The sequence below is a fragment of the Agrilus planipennis genome, unplaced genomic scaffold (genome assembly GCF_000699045.2).
Source record: "Agrilus planipennis isolate EAB-ADULT unplaced genomic scaffold, Apla_2.0 scaffold101, whole genome shotgun sequence".
NCBI lineage: Eukaryota > Metazoa > Arthropoda > Insecta > Coleoptera > Buprestidae > Agrilus > Agrilus planipennis.
Window position 1 is genome coordinate 565,439 of NW_020438899.1, and position 26,172 is coordinate 591,610.

Here is a 26,172-nt window from a genome sequence, read left to right on the forward strand (position 1 = left end):
TCTTTCCCTACTTTTTCTTCCCGTGCTTACCAGTATTTTTGATTTACTTTTATTTATTTCTACAATTTATTCAAAGCTGTCTCTATTCATTTCAGAATAATAAAGGCGACTCGTTTATAACGAATAGAGGTTGCTTGGATTAAATTCTAGCCACGCGATTAGTTGGCGTCAAAGGTTAATGTGTTTGCAAGATAAAATTCAATACTTCTTTATTAAATGATTAACTAAGGACAGTTAAAAATTTATTTATAAAAATTTGACTATGACACTATGAGAATGAGACCAAATAGCAAACTATTAAAGGCAAGAAAAATGCGATCTGGGTTGTCCGTTTTAACACGAATTTCCGAAACTTAATTTTGACTTTATACCGTTCGATGTGAAATTAAAAATCCTTTTTACTGACATAAGGTTTTAAATATAGAGTAACCTATTTTATTTTTTTTGGAAAATTGATAGAGATAAATATTTACAACGTTTAACCCTGAAATTCTTGCTTATTTTCGAGCTCAAATTGATAGAAAACATGCATTTACGAGTAATTGAGCTCTTAAGAGTTTGGAGCTTAAAAATCCGATAATTGTTTAAAATTACTTTTTCATACGACGATCCACAGGTTTTGTTAACGTTTGTAAAGAACAAACAGATAGCTGACGTGAATACCAAATCTCCATTTTACTAAGAATTCAAATTTCGTTTCAAAAGAAAAAAGAAACATTTTTTGAAACTTATCGTCAACAATATTCTCGAACAGATCAACTGATTTTGATTTTAACTTTCTATGATCTTAAAACGTTGATATTTGTTGAACAGGTACTCGAATTTTCAAAAGCGACTTAAAATCTACAACTTCTCGAATATGAAAAATTAGTGGATTTTATACAGATACTAGCTTTTCCCCGCGGCTTCGCTCGCAGAAATTAATATTGTTTCTCCATAAAACCTTTTAACTCCCAATTCACCCTTACAACGTTTTAATTTTATGTAATGTCGCCATCTTAGATTTCAAATACATACGTAGCTACAACATTTCGTCTTTAAGGGTTGATTTTTAAAATTGCCAAAACACGTATTTGCTTAATTTCAACAATGAGCAACCTTCGAGTAAACCTGAGTACAAATAAAATATACCCATGGAAACGTTGCAAACTCTTTTCATTTGATTAATAATATTAAAAAGCATATATACCAAGTTTCAAGTAAATTCAACCTCAAATACAGAGTATGTCCCAAACAATTGCAACACCTTTTTACCCCCCCCCCCCCTTGAAAGTTGAATTTTTCAAAATATCCAGATAGGTCTTTCAGAAATTAAATGAGAGACCATTAAGACCAAGTTTCAAGTAAATTTGACCAAAAATAATATATGTTCCATTCAAACATTGCAACTCCTCTTCACCACTCATCTCCCCCAACAGAGATTAGAATTTTTTTAACCAGTTTCAAGTAAATCGGATCAAAAACAAACATGCAATGTTTGCAAACCCCTTTNCAGTATTATGTTACTCTTTGACAATAGCTTCGAGCAGAACGAGCTGTAAGAATGTAAAAATAGTTTTGTGAAACAAACATAAATACACTAATTAAAGTAAAAAGCCCTAATGATACCGCACTGTTCAGATTTATATGATACTGGCCAATAATATCACGTGAATGTGCTCGACCAATACCAACCGAGTTGAAAAAGACAAACGCGTAGCACGCGCAGCACCATAGATATCGCAGCCAGTCGGTAAAGATATTTGTTGGTAGTAGTATTTCGCTAGAAGTAATTCAGGTTTTATTTGTGTGGTAGGTGACCATAAGCAAAAAGATTGGCTTTTGACAACTGAAGGTAAATTTTTTAAAATGGTAGTGTTTGATAATCTGCAAATGTTTAGAAATAATCGTGCTGTCTGGGTATGATACGCTTCTTGCGCTTCGTAAACCAATCAATAGAACAACTAAGTATATGCGCATTGTATGTGTGTATTTTTATTGTAATAATGTATTTATATATTCAAAAGCAACTATAAAATATTAATTGCTGCCCCATTTATAATTTCATGAATTTAGTTTTTGTAGTATGTGCATGACAGTTCAAATGTCTACTAGCTATTATTTTATATGCTACCTATAGTTACAAATTCACCCTCACCTGCATGCTATTAAAACAGTTCGTTATAAAAGAAAGTATTCTTTCCTTTGTAAAAGGATATAGGAATGATTTATTATTTATGAGGGTGGTATCATTGTACTTAGGTATATCAAGCTAATACAAACAGCTAGGTAGGTATTTCAGAAAAGTTTTTATATTTTTACACTTATCTACATCTGTACCTACCTACATACTACATACATGTTTTTTATCTGAACTGACTGTTCTAATAAACTTACACCTACTCATTTTATCGATTTAATTTAATAACGAATATAGAAAAATCTAGGAAGTTAAAAACGGTGGGAAGGTATCATATGTGTACCTATAATAGGTATAGGGTGACCTATTTTTTAAACCTAATGCTGGACGGTATTTATTTCAAAAGGTTTTATTACTTTACGTAACTAGATACATGGGTACTTGTACAGGAAATTCACTATTTATAAGTATTTTTCAGCACAATAAACTACTTTTAGATGCACTTAATTATTTTTGATCGATTGGTGCCTCTTAGGTAGCTAGTAATCGATTAAAACTCAAATAAAAGAAAACAATCCAGTAGTTTTATGTGAAATGTTGAACTTTGTTGAGTTGTATGTGATGCTGGATAGTATGGTAGAAATGCTGTACAGGGCGTGAAAATTTCGATGTTTAGATATAGAACAACTCCGTAACATTTAAGAAATACAAAAAAATAAATAGCACCTTCCTGATCCCCTTTTTTGAAACGAAACACGCTGTCGTGTTTTGTTTTGGAGTTATACGCTATAGTTGAAAATTTCGAGTTTGGCTGCAGGTCCATATTTTGGTTGTTCGTAAAATTAGAACAAACTAAATAACGTTGTTTAGGTATTATTTTTGCATACTGTATAGAAAAAGTTGAAAAAAATTATGCACTTTAACATGAAGTTGTATTTTTGTAAATAAGAATCATAGTTGATTACGGTTTAGTTAAAAGGTATTTTTTTCCTCATACATATGTGATATGTAGGGTTGCATTCGATGTATAAGCATTTAATAAGAGAAATAATCTTTTCGTAGATTATCTTTTGCATTATACCGATTTCTAGTAAACTTGTTACCCATCCATCTGTACACATACCTACCTGTACATATGTATGATCAAAGATCACCATCATCCACGATCACCTGTTATCGCAACTGGATTTTGTTTGTGGGCGCATTTATGATAAATTATACAAAAACCAATAATTATAAATGTTCATAATACTTTTTGGGGAATCACGATAAGATCTAAATCTCATGATTGATCAGAATTTTAATTTTTTTTGTTTTCTTTGCATTTTCTTATTATCACGTACCTTTTTCGTTTAGTGTGCTTTCAATGTACAATTATAATTGATTTGCATCCAGGAAAACAACAAATACGCGGCATTTTTATACCTGAAAGGAGGTGCAATTTTTATGTTGACTTACTGATACTCAAAGAGCTACACTAATACTAAACAAGTGTCTTATTCACTTAAAGTTTAAATTAGCACAAGCCAATATATAAACACTTTTTAATAGAAGAAACATCAGATTTTTACACGCATACGCATACGTAAACCTGAATAAACTCGTGGAAGTCCCGGCGTATATGCATCGTTCTCGTAACTGTTGATAGGCCCGCTTGCTGTTGCCAGATTTCCTACTTTACGGCTTGGTAGATAATGATGGCTGTGGCGCTATTCTCATCGTTGTCCGGTTCTAGACGCGGTTCCTTCAAATTAGGGAAATCTTCAAAAGGTTAAGGAAGATTTTATAGATGTATATTAATCGTTTCTTGCGCGAAGTAGCCCATTTTTGCCTATTAATATTACAAATTTTATATCCATAGGTGTACAATACGACTAATTATATTATAATCTCTGTTTTCGCAATAAAATTTGAACGACTTTAAACCAATGAAATATGAATTAAAGTTGTGGTAAATTAGAAAGAATTTAAGTTATGGTATTGCAATGGTGGAAGACAACAATAGATCAGTTCAAATGTATTTAAAAAGATGAAACAATTGTAATCAATTATTTTCGTTAAAGTAGAAGTTCGCGCAATAATACCTGTACGTTTCATAATTAGTGCTAATTACCCCCCATGTGCGTATCTATTAATTTTTCTTAAAAGATTACTGTAAATTAGGATACCCAAGCATTACTTTCATAAAATTAAAATGTCGATTGGTCTTTTTTTTGTCACCGTGCCAGGACACCAGTAGCTAGTCTGTGTCCTTCATAATTGTCGGGAATGCCAGGGAGTATAGGAGGTTCTTACCAATCCCTGCAAGATGGTCGTTCATCCGGGGACGTATATAGAGCAACTACTTTTATTGGAAAAACTGGCACAACCTTAAATCCTTCTGGGATTTTAGAAGGTTTCAAGAAAGCCTTCAGCTTTACTTTTCCTGGTCCAAAAGATGAAAAATTAATTGAAACTAATACATCTACAGTCATAAGTGGAAGGTAATAATTATGTAGTTAAAACAGTTTTTTCTTGATGTTATTTAAAATGTATTCAGTATTCACTACTCCTTAATGAATGTTTAACTGTTTAATAACTTTATCCAACTCTGGATTAGAATTCTAATCTTTAATGAAAAGTTTAAAAAAATTGTAGTAAAAATTTTTAAATGTAATATTTCTTGTTTTGATAACTAATTATTAAAAAAAATGGGTAGGTACCTATCTGGGAAATAAAACAAGGAAAATTATTATTAATGTGTATATAAGAAAATTGATATTTTTTCTACACGATTTAAGTGGTACGCTAACCTTTATAATACTGAACTAAATAGACATTTAATGCAGAACCTACACACCTATTTTTTGGATTGTTTACTTCATGTTTTATGTAAGATAATCAACATTGTAGGTGTACCTCTTAAATTAACATTTTCAATAACAAGAACCCCAATTTTTTTTTATTGATGTAGCTAAAGCACTTTTATTATTTTTGAAGTAGACTTTTTTTGGCATGATATGTTATATTTGTATGGTAAGTTTTTATAACGCATGACTACATGTTCATTTTGCCTGCATGTTGTCTGCAACGTGAGAATTTTAACTTTTTATATTTAGTTAGTTGCAGGAAAATACAACAATTATTTATGTGCGTTTGTATTGCTTTCGGTTCGTTGTTACAATTTTTATTGTTTTGATTGATGAGTGCTTTTTTATTGTTTTTCAGTATTGTCATCCTCAAGAGTAATGTACGTTTGTTATTTATTTATAAATATGTCCGTTGATTTGGGTTTTCCAATTAAGCTTTGAGTTAATTGTTGATATGATTATATAATAAATTGTTCAATGTTCATAGAGGTTTATTAAAACATTTTAAAATCGCTTAGATTTCTGACTTCATTGTTATTTGGAAAAGTACGAAATTACAGAAAAAGATGATCATTTTTGGAGAACACTAAAGCTGTTAATATCACTCTTTTTGTGTATAACAATGTCAAAGATAACGAAAATTTTTGTTTCGAATAAATTATAAGTGTAGGCACTTATTTTTTTTGAAACTGTTGCGTTATATTTCTGAGGTAAATGAATGTATTTTAGGAAGGATAGCATCAATTCAAAAGATAAAATGCCAATGTCTGGTGTGGCAGAAGAAACTGCCCTGTTGGGGTAAGTAATTTTGTATTTATTGGTATATTACTTGTATATTGTATAATATATTGTTATTGTAAGAAGGTAACTCTCGTATCAAGCAAATGCTGATGATATATTAATGGTGGTATTAGCTTGCAATTTTGAATTTCGAAACGTGTGTTAGACTTATCTTATTGTTAGTTATTAAAAAAAGTCACCATATATTTTTTGCAGAATGCTTCATTCTTTTAATTCATAACTAAAATTTAAATTACAATAGAGGATTATTTAAACCATTGCAAAAAATCAGGTGGTGGTCTAGTAAAAGTAGATAATTTTCCAATTGGTTTTAAAACATGACATCATGACAATTTTGACGCATGGAAATTATTTGCAATAGTGTTTTTATTTACATACAAAACTGCACAAAAAGAATAAACTAAGTACATAACATTCTTCATTAAATTAAGATTGTATTATCAAAAACTAGCTTCTTCAAAAACGTTGACAAATGTATTTCTGTACTCGATAAAAAATGAATAAATTGTCTCAACCTATGAAATGAAAACCGTCAATATACTATAATTTCGAAGAAGAGTTTAATTATTGGATCTATGCCGAAAGTAGGAATTTAATAGTAACATTATTTAGCACAATGCCGTCGGACAGCATGGACGATATTGAATTGAAAAATATTCAACTACATTTTCCATCGAGTCGTTCCCTCTCAAGAGAAAATTCTTCTATTCAAGAGGAAGTAATAGAAATTGATCGTGGCGTCGCTTTGACCGTGGCTATTCAAGGCGTTCGAGGAAAGCCGGCCATAATAACATACCACGATTTAGGTTTAAATTGTAAGTTTAACTTTATAGATTTCAATTTAGTTTTAAGGAATGAAAGAGACTGACAGGATTTAAATCAAAATCAGCGCTGAAATAAAATACCTATAGAGAAATAAACTAAGTACTTACATACTTTGAACATCTTTCTTAAGATGTAAAATAGGTACCAAAAGGAAAAAGCCTAAAAAAAGTTAAATAAAATTGTAGGACACATTTGCAAAATTTGATTTTTGGTGAAGCTGTTAATGATTAGCAATGAACCCTACATATTAGCTTTAAACAATTTAAAATCGGATGAATATAAAGCTGCGATCGACTTTTTGGATAAATTTTTAAATTTGCACAATGTGGTAACAAAAATGTTTGTGCTATTTTTTTATTAAAGTAAAAACTGAAGTAAAGAAATGTTTGCTAAACTAGTGACTTTGAAATCTTTCAAAAGGAACTGCTTATTTTACGCTAACTTTATTCAAATGGGACGAATATTTAGAACAGCCTTTAACAGATTATTTTCATTGAATTGTAACTTAGAAACAACATGGTTTAAATTAATTATAAAAAGGATCAATCAAATCCTTCGAAAATTATTTTTGAACTTCACCGCCGCCGTGACCCTCGAAATAGACCCCCCTCAGCGTTTATGCACTGGTCCCAACATTTTTTCCACTCTTGGAAGATTTTCTGGAAGTCTTCTTTTGAGAACCGGTCGAGTACCGCCTTCAATTATCTTTGATTTTTTTCTACGGTATCAAAACGACGTTCTTTCAGTTCGATTTTTAGTTTTGGGAAGAACTTATGTCACACGGAGTTAAATCGAGCGAAAAGGGGTAGGGGAAGGGGAACGATCACCATTGAATTTTTCGCTAAAAATTCTCGCTTCGCAAATGACGTGTGACATGGGACATTGTCGTAGTGCAGCATCCAACTCTTTTCACGCCAATGTTCGGGTCTTTTGGACCTAATGCTCTTGCTAAACCGCCTCAAAGCATCGCAGTTAAAGCTCGAATTCACGGTCTGACCTTATGGCACACACGACATGTCCCTGTCTTCTGTTATGGTATCAGACCGAGAACTTTTGGATCGCACCTCGTGTTAAACGTTTGTCTTCTTAAACAGGCAGTTTTCCTTTTTTAATCCACTACAGGTTATTTTAAGCTAATAAGGAAAAACGTAATGATTTGATTGTTAATTATTAAAATATTAATTGCTACTAAATGTAAAAACGTTCCTGAAAGTATTGATATTAATGTAAGCAACTTTCTAACACGTACAAATTTTGATTTTAAAATTAATTTTGTCAACTGTAAATAAATTAGGATTACTTGACAAACTCATTTACAAAAATTTATTAATCTGAATAATAATAATAGTTGTTTATAGTCCTATATTTTCATTTAATATCTTGTGTAAAAGAACATTTTGTATCATTTCCAGATATTTCCAGTTTTCAAGCCTTCTTTAATTATGTTGATATGAGAGCATTGCTTGAAAACTTTTGCGTTTACCACGTTAACGCTCCTGGACAAGAGGAGGGGGCCCAGACGCTGCCAGAAGAGTAAGTTTTTTTCCATTAGTAGGTACATTACGTAATCATAACAAGGTGAATTTTGCGAAGTATTTATACATTTATATCGAGCGTACATGTAAGTAGATCACACAAACAGTAGTTATTATTTAGCGCCTGCTAAAACTGCTTTGAAGCAGTTACTTTTAACCATTGAAATTAGCGTCGAGGTCTTCGGTTATTATTCCCTCAAGAGCAATTAATAAGAAACGACTCTTTAATTATTCCGTTGACATAAACAGTTCTATTTAATCGAAATTAGGTTTTATATTCGCCGCAACGGTAGTATTGATCTCCTAAATATGTGTCAAGATCATCGACGAACACATAAAACTAATTTTTACATTCCTCGAGAACTATTTTTTTCTGGATAAAAGGTACCCTATGTCCTTTTCTGTATCGTTGATAATGTGTGTAAAAAATTTCATGGAGGTCGGTTAAGCAGTTTAGGCGTGAAATGGTAGCAAACAAACAAAATCGTCTTCGCAATTATTATATTAGTAAGGATTAGGATTTATAAACGATCTAATGGTAGAGGATAAAATTGGACCATTTCTATAGTCTATAGTGAGAGTTTATTGGGAATATTTTGATGTTTACCAAAATTATATTTCGACTAGCTACCCCTGTCGCAGTCCAATAGAAAAAATAAGTAAATAAAACGTATTTCAGAATGATCAGTTAATATCCATACAGCTTTATCAACTTGAATACATACCAAAGATAATCCTAACGCGCCTTTCTTTTGTTTTGATTCACGTGAAATGTTTGACAGCTGGATATAGATATTTTAAATTACTCTGGAGTTTTTATGGGAAAAGAAAAGTGAGGTTTTTTCTGGGCAATTTTTCCAAATTTTCTCTTCATAAGAATATTTTTAAAAAACTATCAAAATTGGTCCAGCCGTTCTCGAGTTTTGCGATTCATTTTTATATTTATAAAGATTATTACAACAAAATTTCCATATTATTCTTAATTGTCATTTTTTACAGAATCATCTTTCGTTGATATTTTTTAGGGAGAACAGAACTTGTTTATCCATAAAAAAAAATAATGTTTCGCCACTTTAGAAATTCGTAAAATACTTCTGCTGTATTAAAATCTACGAAATTTGAAAATAACACTACTCTTTAACCTGATTATCCTCAATTGCTAGATATTGTGGGTAGTAATTGAGTGGCGTGAATTATCTATTTAATTATAAATGTAGTACGTTTGTGTAATGAAATTTGGTTAAAATAAATCACACACCTAAGAAGTGACTGACGTGAAATTAATTTTTCATTGCACTGCATCGATATTTTATACATTTTTTATGCATGTTTTTGATCTGAAGTATTGTACTGTCCAGGCCTACCAAAAATAATAAACGCTTTTGAGGCGGATACATAACTAAAGTTTACTATATACAATAACAGCATACAAACAACGGGGCACACAAAAAAGGCAATTTCAATGTGCTACGTATTAAAAGATCTCATATTTGCAAAAAAAAAATTCATTATGCAATATGCACGCTTGCTTTACATGGACCGCAACCTTTAAATAATCCTAAGTCAGCAGTGCTTTTAATACTTTAATTCGACCTTGCACAGGCCACCAGTTGAATTTAAATAAGAAAAATGAATAATTTTGCAACAAAACATTTATTGAGATATTAAGAAGACTATGGTATTGGATTCTTTACGCTACTGGGATCAGTCAAATGGGAGGAGCCTAAAAACGTGGCGCCGATTAGGGAAAATTTATCGTAGTTCCTATAATGTACCGTGCAATTTCCAAGTTTTTAAATTACGATAAAATGATAAGTATTGACACAATATGTGATTGGGCTGACACAAAGCCTCGGAAAGGAAATTTCGTTGAAGGTGAGCGTGTTTTTAATGCCAATCACATTATAAAATTCGGAAATAACAAATCCGGAAGCTAGCCTTCAAATTCCGTCAAGTTTACTGCCTACTTTTTACAAACTTCGGATTTAAAAAGTGATTCACGTTATATAATTGGTGAGGTGATTCTGGGTGATTTAAGCAATATCATATCAATGACTTGCACGTGCAAAGCCGATTTAAGAGAACGTTGCAAACACATTATTGCAACTTTGTTGTATTGCAGCAGGTAGGTTCTTAACCTCAAAATACTTATATCGTATCATTAGAATTGTGTTAAATCAATTACACAGGAATAAATAATTTCTCACTTTATAATTTTAGTATGATTCTAGTTTTAAATATTAAGGTTATGGCTGATGGTAAATACTTGCTGAAATATAATCATGTGCATTAAAATGACGTGAACAAATTTTTATTCCGGAATTCACTTCTTTGATACCTACTGCTTTCATCCAAGCTTCTATTAGTTTACTTTTTTCTCTAATTTTCCGAGTATATTTTTTACATATATAAAACGGTTAGTTTTTATTGGTAAGTAGTTAATGTAGGCGAAGAGTGAAGATCTATGTCTGAAGTGCTATTGCAGCTTTTGACTGAACATATTAACTTTTTATTTGATTTAACTTTAGAAGAAAACTTCGTCGACTCCATCATCGAAAAAATTTTTACTTTTTTAACGTGTTTTATTATTTTAATAAACAATTTTACAATTTGGGTGCACAGTTCCTATGTAAATTTTTCCCTCATTCTAGTTATAAATTTTGCCACCAGGTGGTGTATGCCCATTTGACGGATCCCAATAGCGTTCAAAATTGTTTGATTTTTATTTTGACGACTCAAAAACAAATTGGAAGCCTTTTCATTTTTACCGAAATGTTTATTATCAAATGTTTCTTTGGTCTTGAACCGATGTAACTTAAAGGTATAATAAAATAAATTGTTAATCACTTCATGCACAATGAAATACTTAATAAAAAGTATACATATTACTCTCGAAAAATATGCGTACCTTTCTTTAAACTGTAACACCTTTTCTACTTGAATTTCCCTGAAGTTTGTTGTGACTGTTGAGTACTCCGAAATAGATGTAACTTTCTGTTAATGAAACTTGTTATTATGGTAACAGTTTGCTTACTATTCAAGGTGTTTCTGAAATAAGTAGCAAGTTTGCAGGAGGTGATAGGGCACCATAAGACAAGAAAATTAAGTAGATCTTTGGTAGTCCGAAAGTCCAACGGTTTTCGGAAAACGTATTTGAAAGTACAGGTGCGACCCTGGTAGGATCACGCAACGCCACATTCAATTAGCTACTACTTGGCAGCATCCGTGTTGTATTTTGTATTTTTATAAATTGTCATAAAACGTATGTTTGACAGTGTTGTCTTATAGATTGAGATCGTAGGACGTGAGGAGTAGGAAGAACGTATGTATGATCAAAGATCACCATCATCCACGATCACCTGTTATCGCAACTGGATTTTGTTTGTGGGCGCATTTATGATAAATTATACAAAAACCAATAATTATAAATGTTCATAATACTTTTTGGGGAATCACGATAAGATCTAAATCTCATGATTGATCAGAATTTTAATTTTTTTTGTTTTCTTTGCATTTTCTTATTATCACGTACCTTTTTCGTTTAGTGTGCTTTCAATGTACAATTATAATTGATTTGCATCCAGGAAAACAACAAATACGCGGCATTTTTATACCTGAAAGGAGGTGCAATTTTTATGTTGACTTACTGATACTCAAAGAGCTACACTAATACTAAACAAGTGTCTTATTCACTTAAAGTTTAAATTAGCACAAGCCAATATATAAACACTTTTTAATAGAAGAAACATCAGATTTTTACACGCATACGCATACGTAAACCTGAATAAACTCGTGGAAGTCCCGGCGTATATGCATCGTTCTCGTAACTGTTGATAGGCCCGCTTGCTGTTGCCAGATTTCCTACTTTACGGCTTGGTAGATAATGATGGCTGTGGCGCTATTCTCATCGTTGTCCGGTTCTAGACGCGGTTCCTTCAAATTAGGGAAATCTTCAAAAGGTTAAGGAAGATTTTATAGATGTATATTAATCGTTTCTTGCGCGAAGTAGCCCATTTTTGCCTATTAATATTACAAATTTTATATCCANTTTTTCTTTCCGAACATTAATTTACATAAAGGATTTATTTAATAATTAATACTAACATTGCAATAAGATAAAATCGTATAATAGCGAGTAAAATAACTGACTTATAAACAAATTGATGTTATTGCAAAATTATACTTCATGTACCTAGAGTAGAAACACACAGAAAAATTGAAACAACAAATAATTAGCATGTAGGTGCATAGAAATTAACACATTGAAATTTTTAAGTACTTTTAAGCATAAAAGCTATATTTAACAAAAAAACAAATAAAACTTCTAATTGTCTGAATCATATTCACTTTCATTACTACCATTATTATTTTCATCGTCCATAACACCCTTTTTCCAGTGTTCCTTAAAAAAAAGAATAAAAAAACTCCGCACAAGTTCTTAACACATTTAAAATTAAAGCCATCATTCCTATCACCAACAAACTGCTTTAACGCAACATAGCAACTCAATCGGGTTTAATTCTGGATTGTAATATATTGTAAACTAGCTTTTCCCCGCGGCTTCGCTCGCAGAAATTAATATTGTTTCTCCATAAAACCTTTTAACTCCCAATTCACCCTTACAACGTTTTAATTTTATGTAACGTCGGCATCTTAGATTTCAAATACAAACCGAGCAACAACATTTCATCCTTAAGGGTTGATTTTTAAAAATTGTCAAAACACGTATTTGCTTAATTTCAACAATGAGCAACCTTCGAGTAAATCCAAGTACAAATAAAATATACCCCACGGAAACGTTGCAACGTCTTTTCATTTGATTAATAATATCAATCAGCATATATACCAAGTTTCAAGTAAATTCAACCACAAATAAGGTATGTCCCCTTCCCACAAAAATTGCAACACCTTTTTACCCCCACCCCGCCTATGGAGGTTGAATTTTTCAAAATATCCAGATAGGTCTTTCAGAAATTAAATGAGAGACCATTAAGACCAAGTTTCAAGTAAATTTGACCAAAAATAATATATGTTCCATTCAAACATTGCAACTCCTCTTCACCACTCATCTCCCCCAACAGAGATTAGAATTTTTTTAACCAGTTTCAAGTAAATCGGATCAAAAACAAACATGCAATGTTTGCAAACCCCTTTCAGCTTCCTAAAGGCGTAGAATTTTGTAAAATGTTGAAATAGGTATGTATGTCACTAATTTTATATGAAAAAGTATTAAAGCCAAGTTTCAGGTAAATTTGACTATAAGTAAAACACCATACTTAACCATAGACAACATTACGTTTAGCTGTCAGTTGCGTTTTCTTATACCACTTTTTCTTTTTCCACGGGAACGGGATAAAAAGTATGTCCGTCCCCTGGTTATAAGCTACCTCCCCACCAATTTTCAGCCAAATCGGTTAAGCCGTTCTTGAGTTATAAATAGTGTAACTAAAACGACTTTCTTTTATATATATAGATGTCGAGATTTATAAGTTTTAATTAAGCAATATAGTTCTAAATTCAACATTTCTTCAGGATTATTAGGTTTTTGTGAATCTGTTGTAAACATAAGAGCATTATTTAGTATGCACTAACTACATCGATTTGATACAAGGAAAGAAAAAAAGAACAAATAATAGTAAGTTATACAAATCTCGTTTACTTGAGACCAACGTTACGTTATCAGCAGGTGTACTTTCACAGTTCTTAGACGAGAAAGAACTTCTACTATCCTTGATCTAACCTGGTAACCTGTTGCACTCTTTTATCCCGTTAAATCGATGCTGTTCTTCATTTAATTTTGCCATTACCTGCAGACCTCATAGCGTGATTAGTTCCCCTACTGGCCGCAAAAGCCTTTACCAATTTATCTTGTACTTCTTATCACATAAAATACAAGACATTAATTGCAGTTTCACAAGACTGGCCTACTAAAGCATTGTTTTTTAATTGTGATTTATATTCCATATCTCCAACAGTTAGATAGTTAATAGTAAGACTAGGTAATCAATAACAAAAATAGAATTTTTAACTACAACAAAAAATCGCATTGTTATATATTTCAGGTAATTTCGTAAAAACTTACAAATAAACAAGATGCTCTAAATAATATAAATTGTTCGAATGTGTAAAAACTTACACTCTTAATGTACTTTCTACAGTTACATTTATCCATCAATCGACGAACTGGCCAATCAGTTGGATTTTGTTTTGTCCCATTTTGGATTGAAACAAGTAATAGGATTTGGGGTAGGGGCTGGAGCAAACATTTTAGCTCGATATGCTATTAATAACCCCACTAAGGTGTCTGCACTATGTCTGATAAACTGTGTAAGTACAGCATCTGGATGGATAGAATGGGGCTATCAGAAATTGAATGCCAGACATCTGAGATCTAAAGGAATGACTCAAGGTGTTCTTGACTACCTGATGTGGCATCATTTTGGAAGGGTAAGATTAATTTTATTTCTTGTAACATCAGCAATCAACGGGAGAAATTATTTTTTTTTCTACACACTTCCTTTTTCTTCCTAAAAAATTATATCTATTATGGTTTATGAATAAAATAATACTTTTAAATTAATAATAAATAATAACTTTTCGTCATGATAACAATTTTTCCATCATGTAACTTTTATTTAAAAGCATACTGTTCAGGTTTAAATTTTGGTAACTTCTTTTATCTGATTTGTTACTTATTATAGAATAGAATATATATGGTGTAATTTTTGAAAAATAATTCTCGCAGTTTTATGTTCGCACTTGTTTCTTTTGATTTTTTTTTATTATTATTATTTGTTAGGTTTTAGTTTTATATATTTGTATCATTCATTAATGTAAATTTTTTATTTATTTATTTTGTGTATACCTTAGTAATGGCTCTCTTTCATGGGAAGAAAATATTGACACGTAGCATTTTAACTATTGAGTAACTGATATTAAACAAATAGAATAGCAATATTGTATATCCATTAAGATAGTAGCAATGGCCTAGCATCTTTTAAAAGTTTAAATTAATTACCATTTATTGTGTACAGAATACTGAAGAAAGAAACCATGACTTAGTACAGGTGTACAAAAGCTATTTCGAGAAACATGTAAATCCAACAAATTTGGCTTTGCTCATTGACAGCTACATCCGACGAACTGATTTAAATATTCAGAGAGAGATGGATCCTACAAAAAAAAGAGATGCTAATACTTTGCAAATGCCAGTTTTGAATATAACAGGAGCTCTCAGTCCTCATGCCGATGACACGGTAACATTAAATGGTCGTCTAGATCCTGCAACATCATCTTGGATGAAGGTAATTAGCGTTTATAATAAATAAGAGTAATGGTTCAATTAGTGTCGACAGTAGTGTGAGGTATCTATCTGTATGTAGTTAGGAAAAAACTTATTTGCTTGTTTTGGAACACGCCTTCGAGATAGGGTTATTACCGAAAACAGAACTGACTACTGAATAAGGCATTTCATTTAGTATTACAAGCCAAAAATAATCTTTTATTATTTCAAAGAAATGTTCTAAAGCTTCATATTCTTGTCACCTCTTTAATGTTTATTGCAAGTGGCACCCTCTCAGAGGTCAATTCTCACCTTGGAATGTATCTTACGCAAAGTGTAATAAATAAATTAAGGTAGATATTAAGTATGAGGGCTCCAAAGAATTATTCCAAAATAATTTTTATATACTGGAGGCTACTGTTTAAGGAACACTTGCAATTATTATAAGGATTCTGACACTCATACATGTTTATACGTAACACTCCTCTTCTTAAGGATATTGCGTCCCGGATCATGTTCTATGCTTCCTTTAAAAGCACTTGCAGCTGTGATCCTTTTTGTAAGTCAAATGGATGTTGCAATGCACTATATTCAATTGGGCAGCTTCTTGTCGTGGATTCCCGGTACATGTCAGGTACCGAAACATAACTCGTAACATCTTCAGCTCCGGTAGCCGGCCAAACTTCTTTTTGTATACCATAGCTGTTCTGCGGTCTATGTTCAAGTCTGCGACCATTCAATGAACCTACGTGTATTCCTTCTGGTTAACAAACGAGTCTTGAGGTCTTTTAGATGTGACTCTAAAACTGGCTCTGTGAATTCTTTATATTGGGGATCCCGAGATCGAGCTTGTATAATTCTGATGCGAGCATCTTCGTGATTGTCGCCAACGTAACATATGGTATCGAATCAGTTAAAATGGACAACTTTCGTTTTTCCATTCGGTGTTCGTTTAAATGACATCATTTATTCAATTGACAGTTTTATGTGGACCTTAGATTTGATAACAGTCCTTTAGAGTCCTCTAGTGTCGTAGATTGTGTAGCCACTATTATAGTCTCCTTGGAATCCTTATGTCATACGTGTTCTTAATACGGTTGCTTGCTTTGCATGGCGGAACATACTTCGTGGATATTGTCATGTCGCTTTCGGAGTTTACTAACATAGTCTTCTGCAAAATTAATCCCCCTATTAGTACAAATAGACTTAACTCGAAATATTGATATTGTACGACACGTTTCTTGGCATATTTTGAGGGATATTCAAAGGTGTATTGTATCTAATTATATTTAATTTTGTCTCCGTTTTTTGAAACTCTTAAATTATTTTTGAAGACACCAACCGTCACAGCAAAGTTCATTCGATTTCGACTAACTAGATTAATGTTTTCTTTAGATTTCAGATTGCGGTATGGTATTAGAAGAGCAACCTGCCAAAGTCAGCGAAGCGTTCCGACTTTTCTTACAAGGAGAGGGTTACGGTATGTAATGACATTTCATTCTATATGTTTTTCATATTTTTTATACCATATTTATCACACAAAATCAATTAAAGTAGTTTAAAATTATCTATATATATATTTATGAACACAGAACAAGCACATGCCACACGCTTTGCATATTTTTTGTGTGCATATAGACAACGCATATTATATAGAAGAGCATTTCCTATAATAGTTGAAGTTTCGATCGTTACATAATATATTTGTTTATGTAGGTATTTTACGTTTTATCTTTTCAATTATTATTAACTTTGCGGTATGTGGAGTAGTACTACTGTTATGCTGATAAACACAAAAATAAGTTACTGAATTTGTTTTTTACTTTTACATTGTTTGCATTGGATTTGTGCAAATGGTATGTATCGTTTCATTATATAACACTACATTTTGTCGTGTCTTTTATTATTTTAACTGCCTACATTCAAATACTCTTCGAATTATGTTTGTTTTTGCTTGAATTTACTTCACATCTTTTATATCTGTGTATTTTTGTGATTGACAATATTAGCTAGTGGATTGAAAAAAAGTCCCAGAATTGAATCGGTTACAGAAAAGTACTAAAATGTGCTCTTTTATTACAATAAATGATTTGCTACTTGATTTCTATAATAGAAAGAACTTCTACTATCCTTGATCTAACCTGGTAACCTGTTGCACTCTTTTATCCCGTTAAATCGATGCTGTTCTTCATTTAATTTTGCCATTACCTGCAGACCTCATAGCGTGATTAGTTCCCCTACTGGCCGCAAAAGCCTTTACCAATTTATCTTGTACTTCTTATCACATAAAATACAAGACATTAATTGCAGTTTCACAAGACTGGCCTACTAAAGCATTGTTTTTTAATTGTGATTTATATTCCATATCTCCAACAGTTAGATAGTTAATAGTAAGACTAGGTAATCAATAACAAAAATAGAATTTTTAACTACAACAAAAAATCGCATTGTTATATATTTCAGGTAATTTCGTAAAAACTTACAAATAAACAAGATGCTCTAAATAATATAAATTGTTCGAATGTGTAAAAACTTACACTCTTAATGTACTTTCTACAGTTACATTTATCCATCAATCGACGAACTGGCCAATCAGTTGGATTTTGTTTTGTCCCATTTTGGATTGAAACAAGTAATAGGATTTGGGGTAGGGGCTGGAGCAAACATTTTAGCTCGATATGCTATTAATAACCCCACTAAGGTGTCTGCACTATGTCTGATAAACTGTGTAAGTACAGCATCTGGATGGATAGAATGGGGCTATCAGAAATTGAATGCCAGACATCTGAGATCTAAAGGANAGTTTCAAAGCTCACTTTCATGGTGAAAGGCCAAATAGACAAGTTGTGCTGTCCAATGTACCTACTTTAATAAAAGTTGAGAATGCTTGTATTTACTATTTGCATTTTTTTATTCTCCGTTTTTTGACCGAAGTTTTCAATAATAGTTTCACAAATGTTTTCTCATACTGTTTTTTAATTCGGTTTTTAATAATCGCTAGGACTACATCCCAAATTACGGGGTGAGTTTTGATGAGAAGTTCCAGATTCTCATTTTTATCAGACATCCTGTTGAGAGACTTCCACAAGTTGGAAAGGAGATACGACGTTGTGGCAAATGTGACTTCCCGATAGACAAATGAGTACTAGCATATTGCGGTGTGAGGATAAAACAGGCGTTTTACGAGTACCTGCGTTCACCTCGATAATATTCACTATCAAGAGCGACGTTTTTTTGCATTTTTTCTTATGCGATTGAAAATGATGCAGCGTCTTGATAGCTTTTGCAGCTAGTGTGTACTGGGCCTAATGGAACTTTTTGGCCCGTGATCAATCGAGACTGTCAGTCCTGGATATTAATCCATGGCTCTCTTTGGGACTATTCTCATAATACTTTATCTTTACCACAATCACCCTGATTAGCGTTGAAGTACTTATTAGTAATTGCATATACGCATTTGTTGATTTCTATCTCTCATATTATGACTACAGATTTAAGTTACACCGTAACTGTGATACTGATTTTTGAAGTGAAACTTCTTTACACACGGTAGAGTAAGTTCGTTTCATGCGAGTTGCTATGTAACGAAATCATGCAACGGATGTCCCCCTTCTATTCTGCCACGCAGTTGAGTTCGTAGTGGGGATCGCTTGAGCCGTGAGTGTGCTTCAATGCAACGTTCGTTTCAGGCAACTCCGGCATGTATAGTGTAAAATTTAAATTCACAGCGTACAAATAATACCATTAAGCCAATTCCTCAACCCTTATCCCAGTATGTTTGTGTGTTTGAAGAAGTTTCACTTCAGTAGCGTGTTATATAATTACACGTCGTATTTTTTTTAATTTGCAGAACATAGTTGTGTTTGTTTTTCAAAAACAAATTAGATTTGTAATTGTACTGAATAATCCTTTACGTGTAACTTATAATCTGTACTTCATTATATAGAACTTAGAAAGCGATTTGTAATAGTGTTAAAATGCTCCTCTTAAAGATGTCTTCTTGTCAAACGGTGCATATAGGTTGTACAGTTTTCATATAAATATTTAGATTAAAGTCAAATTCGAATATGTCGTGAATTATTTATTCCATTACATCAGCAACATACAAATTACATTCGCTTATGTAGTTAATTATTCATTTGTGTGGTTCTTTTTTTAAATGTGAAAATTTTTGTGTGTAGTTAATCCTCTTAATTTATTCATCATTTATTAATTTCTATTTTCTTGTATTTCACAATTTTTGAAACATTGGTATTCAATATATTTACAAATTTCGAATTTCTATGAATGATTCGCTGAAGGAATCAACCGCAAACAGGTTAGGCACATTCTTAATTTAATTAAAATTACTTATGTAAATGTCGTTAGTTGCTGATAAAGCAATTAGTGAAGATTTACAATAATAATTGATGGAAGTAACAAATTAGAAAGTGAAAATAATAACCATAATTTTCGCCAATTNCATCAGTTTTAATGTTTGCATTACATGAACACATGTACTTAGTCGATATAAAATTATTAATTTATATTGATATACTAAAATTTAATTTAAACTTAATACGGTGCAATAGTTATAAAGCATATATAATAATAGAATATAACAAAAAAGCTGGAATGATTTCACGAAGTTTTTTACTGTTCCAGCCGATATAGCTGTTTTCAAGAGTACAATAAGGGTTATTACAGTTTAAACATTTTAACACCAACTTATACCTAATTGCACGATCTTTAATCCTTTGGAGCATTCTCTAGTTCTCTATTTAAGATTTTACGATAAGGTACAAATTAGAGTTACAATAATTTAAACTTATACTCCTAAAAATGCTTATTTTGACTGAAACAGTACTGTCGAGACAATGAAGAACTTTGTGAAAACATTTCAATTTTTTTTCTATATTCTGTTACTGTTTTACAATCATGTGAACTTTAAGCTAAATTTGAAAATAAATAAATATTTTTTAGACACACTAAAACTTAGCATTTGTAACGCGCCGAAGTGCTTATTCCCGACATTTAGTTCCCTATCACGAGCCGTGAAGATAATGCAGGCAATCTACGGTGAAATATCGGCAATACACATTTTCACTCGGTAGAAACCTAGAACCCTGAGTTTTATCGTAAACAACAATCGCGAAACCCTACGAAACTACAATTAATTGCATTAAAAAAAAGGCACTTCACCTATTTTAACAGATTAACCTGTTCCTCTTTAGCATAAGTAACTATTTTCCTTAAGTTTGTACGTTTTATTAATGGTTAAGAAGATATGTGAAAATATACCAGGTTATTTTTCTAGCTGTACGATTGGGTATCAGGCGATCCAGTAGTGCAGTAGAGGGTAATTAGTAATACTATGTCATCTCTGTATCGCTCTTTAGTCCTGCGCACGTGAAAAGCAGAAATAATATACTTTATGTAAGTCATAAACAATAAAATATGTTTGACAGAGTGGTTAATGATTGATTTTTACATATACATATGTATATATTAATCATAGCGAAACTAATAAATTGTAAATTACTTTTAGATGACACCATTTTTTAATTCACATTTGCTCGTGTTTTGCTTTTATAATCAAATCTATTTTCTTTTAATAGTTCAAACTAAAATAGTATAAGTTTCATTGTCATATTTCAGAGTGATGATTTCACTGATGGTGTTCTATAGTGTTCACCTAATTTCCCCATATGTTTCAGTTGGATTCAACTCTGGTAAGAAAAAAAGTAAATGGGGATTTTTGAAATCAAGTATTTAGCTTTAATAAAAGCAAGTTTTAATGTTAATGATTATTTCATATTTTTGGTGGTTAGGTACTCTCTGATAAACTTCATAATGTTTTATTAATCAAAGAGCATGGTTTCTTTTGTTTAACTGTATTTAGACGGGTGTTAATTTTGTGTAAATCAATATAGCTTCATCAGCCTTTTTGAGTTTGTTTAGCTAGTCTTTAATTTTCCACCATTCTATCAATTACCATTTCTTAAAAAAATACATAATTGTGGAAGATTAAAGGCTAAAGTATGTCAGCTTGGGTTACTTGCTACGCTTGAAGCAGTGTTTGTTAACATATACAGACAATACCTATTTCACATCACTACAAATGTATGGTAGGATTTTTTGTGAACACTTGACAATGATAATATAGGTACTTTTAAAAATATTTGACCATGCAGGGACAGTTTAATAGTTTAGCCCTTCAACATTATCAAACAGTCGAGCAGAACGTTGTGACTGCTTACCCTATTAAAAAGGGAAGCCACAAACGCAATACATACAGATAAACTAAAAAAATTTACTTCCTAATCTAGATAATAATTTTTTACAAAAATATTTATCAGAACTCGATTCATGTAGAAATCAGTCTTTATTTTCTATCAACCGACGTTTAGTCCGTCCGTTTAGGGCTTCTTCAAGGAAACTGACTTCGTGGAAATTTACAATCAACCTTATTAGACAATTTCATTATATAGCATGTATGAATTACTATTTAATTTTCACTTTCTTATACACAATATGATTAATGCAATTTTAAATATAATTGTAAAATTTGTATTTATTAATGGAAAAGGGTAGATACAAGTATGATACAAGTTACAACTTAATTGTTGACTTATTATTTTTGAAAATTTTTAATTTTTACTATTTCACTAAAAATTATATTGTTTATTTATCCAGTGTATACAAAAAAATATATAAAAATTTGTTGTTTTAAAAGTAAAAGAATTTTTTTAAATTCGATTAATTAGGTACTTTATTTGAAAAACTAGCGCTAGCATAGGCATGATTACTCACGGAATAGTTTATCTTAGTAATCTAATTCTATATATTGACCTAACTTTCCCGAAGGGCATATGCTCTGCTCTACTCTTGAGTTACAGTAAGTTAAATAAAACTCATACATCATGATACAAAACATGTTAAAATTACACAAATCATTTTGCGTAAGTAATTGAAAATTAAATTGTAATGTTATATGCTGTATAATAAAATTGTCTGATAAGAAGTTGAAAGAAAGTATGTGAAAAGTAGTTTATGTTCTAGGTTTTTTTTTACTGAGTTAAAATTACTTCATCGTTATGCACCAGGGAGCAATAAACAAATCAATAAATTTTTTATTTTATCTTTTATTCACAAGAGAACTGAGTGCTTAAAATTTGCTACTGCAACGGAACATTGTCGTTTTAGATAAAAAAAATTATACCCACATCAGTTTTAATGTTTGCATTACATGAACACATGTACTTAGTCGATATAAAATTATTAATGTCTATATAAAATTGTTAAAAAATTTAAAACAAAAAATATTTGAGACAAAATAACCAAATATTCAAACTTAGGTACGTAACTAATTCTTATTGAAACATGTCTAAATTCTACCATGTTCTAAATTGTAATAATACATTAATTACGAAATTACTTGAAACATAATTATATTATTTTCTGCTGAAATTAATTAAGCAAATAGTTTGGAAAATCTTAACTCCAAATATAATTATAATAAAAATTGGTTATCTTATACAAACATTTTAGAATAGGCACATTGTTTTTATCTTTAATCATTAAAAATCAAAAACAGTCACTGTTTTAAATGATGGTATATTTAAATCAGAAAGAAGTATTTTCTTACTGAAAAAGAAAAGAACGTATGAAACTGATTAATCAATAAGAATGTTGTTGATTTTTGTTAATTGATAAGTTACATTCACTCATCTTTTTATAACTAAACACTTGAAGTACATTTATTAGATTGTTTTGTGAAGCTTGCACTGTTGAAAAATGCTCTATACGAAAACTTTGCTTGAATATGAAGGTATTAGTACTAATAATAATTAATTGTATTTTTATTTTTCCTGCATTGCTAACAAAATTGTAGTTTATGGGATTTTTACAGTTGCTCCTTTGTCTCCTATAAAAATGGCAATGTTTCGAAAAGCTTCAGAAGAAGAGATAGTCAAAACAAAACTGGAACCAAAAATACAGGGTGTACAATGGCCGGCATCAATTATTAACATCACAGAAAATCCTATATCTGCCGTAGTCTGCTAAAGACAACCTAATTGTTGCTTTTATGCTTTTCAAAAGTAATATACTACACGAAATGGTAAAGTAAATTAACGCTATGCATATTATTACTGTTATTATTATTCAAAAGGCATGTGGCATTATACTGATTATTACAACAATTTTAATCAAAACTTATTGTAAATGCGCAAGTGAGTATTGGACAATCCTGAACATCGGCTAATTATTACATATATGAATGCTATTATAAAAGATTTAAACTTTGTACATACATTGTTTGGATTAATATACATGGTTAAAATGATACAGAATTGTAAAACTACAATGCATATTTTTGTTTTTATAATAAACATTATTTCTGAAAACTTCAAGACTGAACGTAATTTTAAAAATTGTCGCAGTTTAATTTTTGTATTATATGTCTTGTTACCTACGTATATGTTAAGTATCTGATTATGATGTGTGCGCTTTCAAAATTTCGTATTTCTCAGTAAATATACTTCAATTATGAAAATTAAAATGAAACCCATTTTAAATAGTAGTTTTCTATAGAGTTATAAATATGTTATGTTCTTTAAACATTGTAGTTAATTGTTCAAAATATGAAAAGCGAAATAATCAATATCTACAAACGCATTTAAAACATTGCTTTATATAAAGTGTAATACCTACTGATTTAATTGGTAATATTTTATAAATGAAACTATTTATTTGTACATACTCTTTGGAGNGGCTTTAAAGGTAAACAAAACAAGTGTAATATAAAAATATTACTTGCTTGTGAAATATGTATGTTTTTAATATTTGTAATGTATAAATAGTCCGATCTGAAGTATAATAAATGGGCCACTGCCATATTATCCACACATATCTTTTGGTTAATTACTTTTTTTATTACGAATAATAAATATCTATAAAAATGCTCAAATGCTGCAATTTTTTTTTTCATGTATCGAAAATCAAGTAATATTGGTACTAATGATAACTTTCAGAATAATATACTACAGTGTTACTAAAATAAATGAATGCGCTTAACAAGTACCAAAATCGCACCAGCATATAGAAGTACGTTTGGTATATTAGTTATGCTTTATTAAGTAACTTATAAGGAACTTGTTACACGTACTACAATTATTACTAATATGCACTAGAATATTGTTTATTCGTAACTGCTCTTATCATATTTGCAACGAAATTGTACTATCTTAGTTTAACTTTTATTAATGTAACTAAGAAATATAATTGTATAGCTAACAAGTTTTATTTTATACAAAAACTACATAGGTACTTGCATTGTGATTATTGTTATACTGTGCCTCATCATGCAGAATGTATGTACGTATGTTGATAATTTAACTGTTTTGTAGATTAAGTTTTACTGTTTAATAAATGTTGTTTAGCTAATTTACAATATTTCATTAGGAAAACTATATTTCAGCACGCGCTTCACGGAAGTTGTTTAGTATATAATTGTGTTAATAAAATACTTTAAAAAAGAAGACTGATTATAATTTCTTCCAAGAACTACAAATTTTTCTCGACATAATCGATAAATTGGACAACCTATTTATTTAATTAATTACCTTGTTCTCATTATGTGTGTGGAATTTTTAAGCACCCCTTGAATTTTGGATGCGTTTTACAAACCCTATTAAATGGCTTACATTAGTATAAAAGTAAGCAAAAAAAATTGGATTCAGCTATCCGTATTTACCACGGTATGCTTTTGCGCATGTTAGTGGTAGGTATTATAGAAACCTCAAAGATCTATACTTTTAAAGCCCGTTTATATTTTTAAAACCTTTTATAGCAACCGCATAAAGAACTATTGAACTTTAGATCATTGGCTGAAGGACGTCAGAGTTGGATTAAAGTATAAATGAAATTATGTATTTTCAGACAGATATTGAAATTTTAACATAAAATAAAAAAAGTGGAGAAATATTGAAATAATGAACTCAGCTTGACAGTTAGTTTTTCATGGTATTCAAAATCATCTTTTACTAAATATTTACTTACAGACCAAATAAAATATTTTCGTTATCTTATAAGAAAAATAAATAACAGTCATGCGTGATTAACTTTTTGAGTTTCCCGAGAAGAAAGCCATTTAGCAACTGAATTTAATTCATTTTTCCCCCGATAAATTTGAGCCATTGTCAGAATAGACATTGCTTATGCCTCTCATTGAAACAAATCTTTTCAATGAACAGTGGATCCCCAGTAATCCGACAAACAGTTTGCAGGGCAGTGTCGGATTAGCGAATTTATAGGATTATAGAGTACTGCCTAAGACTCCCTATAGTCCGGAATTTTTTACATTTTTCTTTAATTGTCAGTGTTTTGTGCTTTCGCTTCTGAGCTTGTGACGACATTACTAGGTACGAATAACTAATACACAATGAATAAACACTAAACAATGAACACACGCTAGACCGTACCGCTATCTTCACATGTAGTCAAATTCAAAGTAAGCAATCAAAATCAAAACAATACTCTACGCGTCGAGCACAATAGTGGTGGTGCGTACAAGTTATAACTTGTTCAATCTTGCATTAGCGAAGATTGTCAAAAAAATATTCAATACATAATAAATAATAGACCATGTCGGATTACAGGGGGTGCCGGATTAGCCAGGAGCCGGATTATCGGGGGTCCACTGTATTGTTAAAGGTGTATGTTTGGTGCTGTACGGGTGCGAAATATGGGTGAAGGGCGCGCCGATAAAGAGTAGGTTGG

At 31.1% G+C, this 26,172-nt stretch overlaps 1 protein-coding gene across 9 annotated transcripts in view; it reads left to right on the forward strand.

Annotated features, from left to right (window-relative positions):
* Nucleotides 1–23,758, forward strand: part of LOC108735602 (protein NDRG3) — a 56,565-nt gene extending 32,807 nt beyond the window's left edge. The window contains exons 1-11 of one of the 9 annotated variants that reach the window (XR_003230874.1): nucleotides 1,710–1,834; nucleotides 4,348–4,602; nucleotides 5,698–5,766; nucleotides 6,382–6,584; nucleotides 8,007–8,127; nucleotides 14,288–14,576; nucleotides 15,164–15,433; nucleotides 16,807–16,891; nucleotides 20,708–20,826; nucleotides 21,049–21,122; nucleotides 23,303–23,380. Coding sequence is in view for 6 of the 9 variants with exons in the window: in XM_018467621.1 (XP_018323123.1) it covers nucleotides 4,388–4,602; nucleotides 5,698–5,766; nucleotides 6,382–6,584; nucleotides 8,007–8,127; nucleotides 14,288–14,576; nucleotides 15,164–15,433; nucleotides 16,807–16,891; nucleotides 23,285–23,457 (1,425 nt within the window). In the remaining 3 variants the exon portion in view is untranslated. Of the gene's footprint in view, nucleotides 1–1,698; nucleotides 1,835–4,347; nucleotides 4,603–5,697; nucleotides 5,767–6,381; nucleotides 6,585–8,006; nucleotides 8,128–14,287; nucleotides 14,577–15,163; nucleotides 15,434–16,806; nucleotides 16,892–20,707; nucleotides 20,827–21,048; nucleotides 21,123–23,284 lie in introns of those variants that run through there. The other 8 variants (XR_003230876.1, XR_003230875.1, XM_018467620.2 and 5 more) reach the window with 8 other exon arrangements.
* Nucleotides 23,759–26,172: the final 2,414 nt, after the last annotated feature.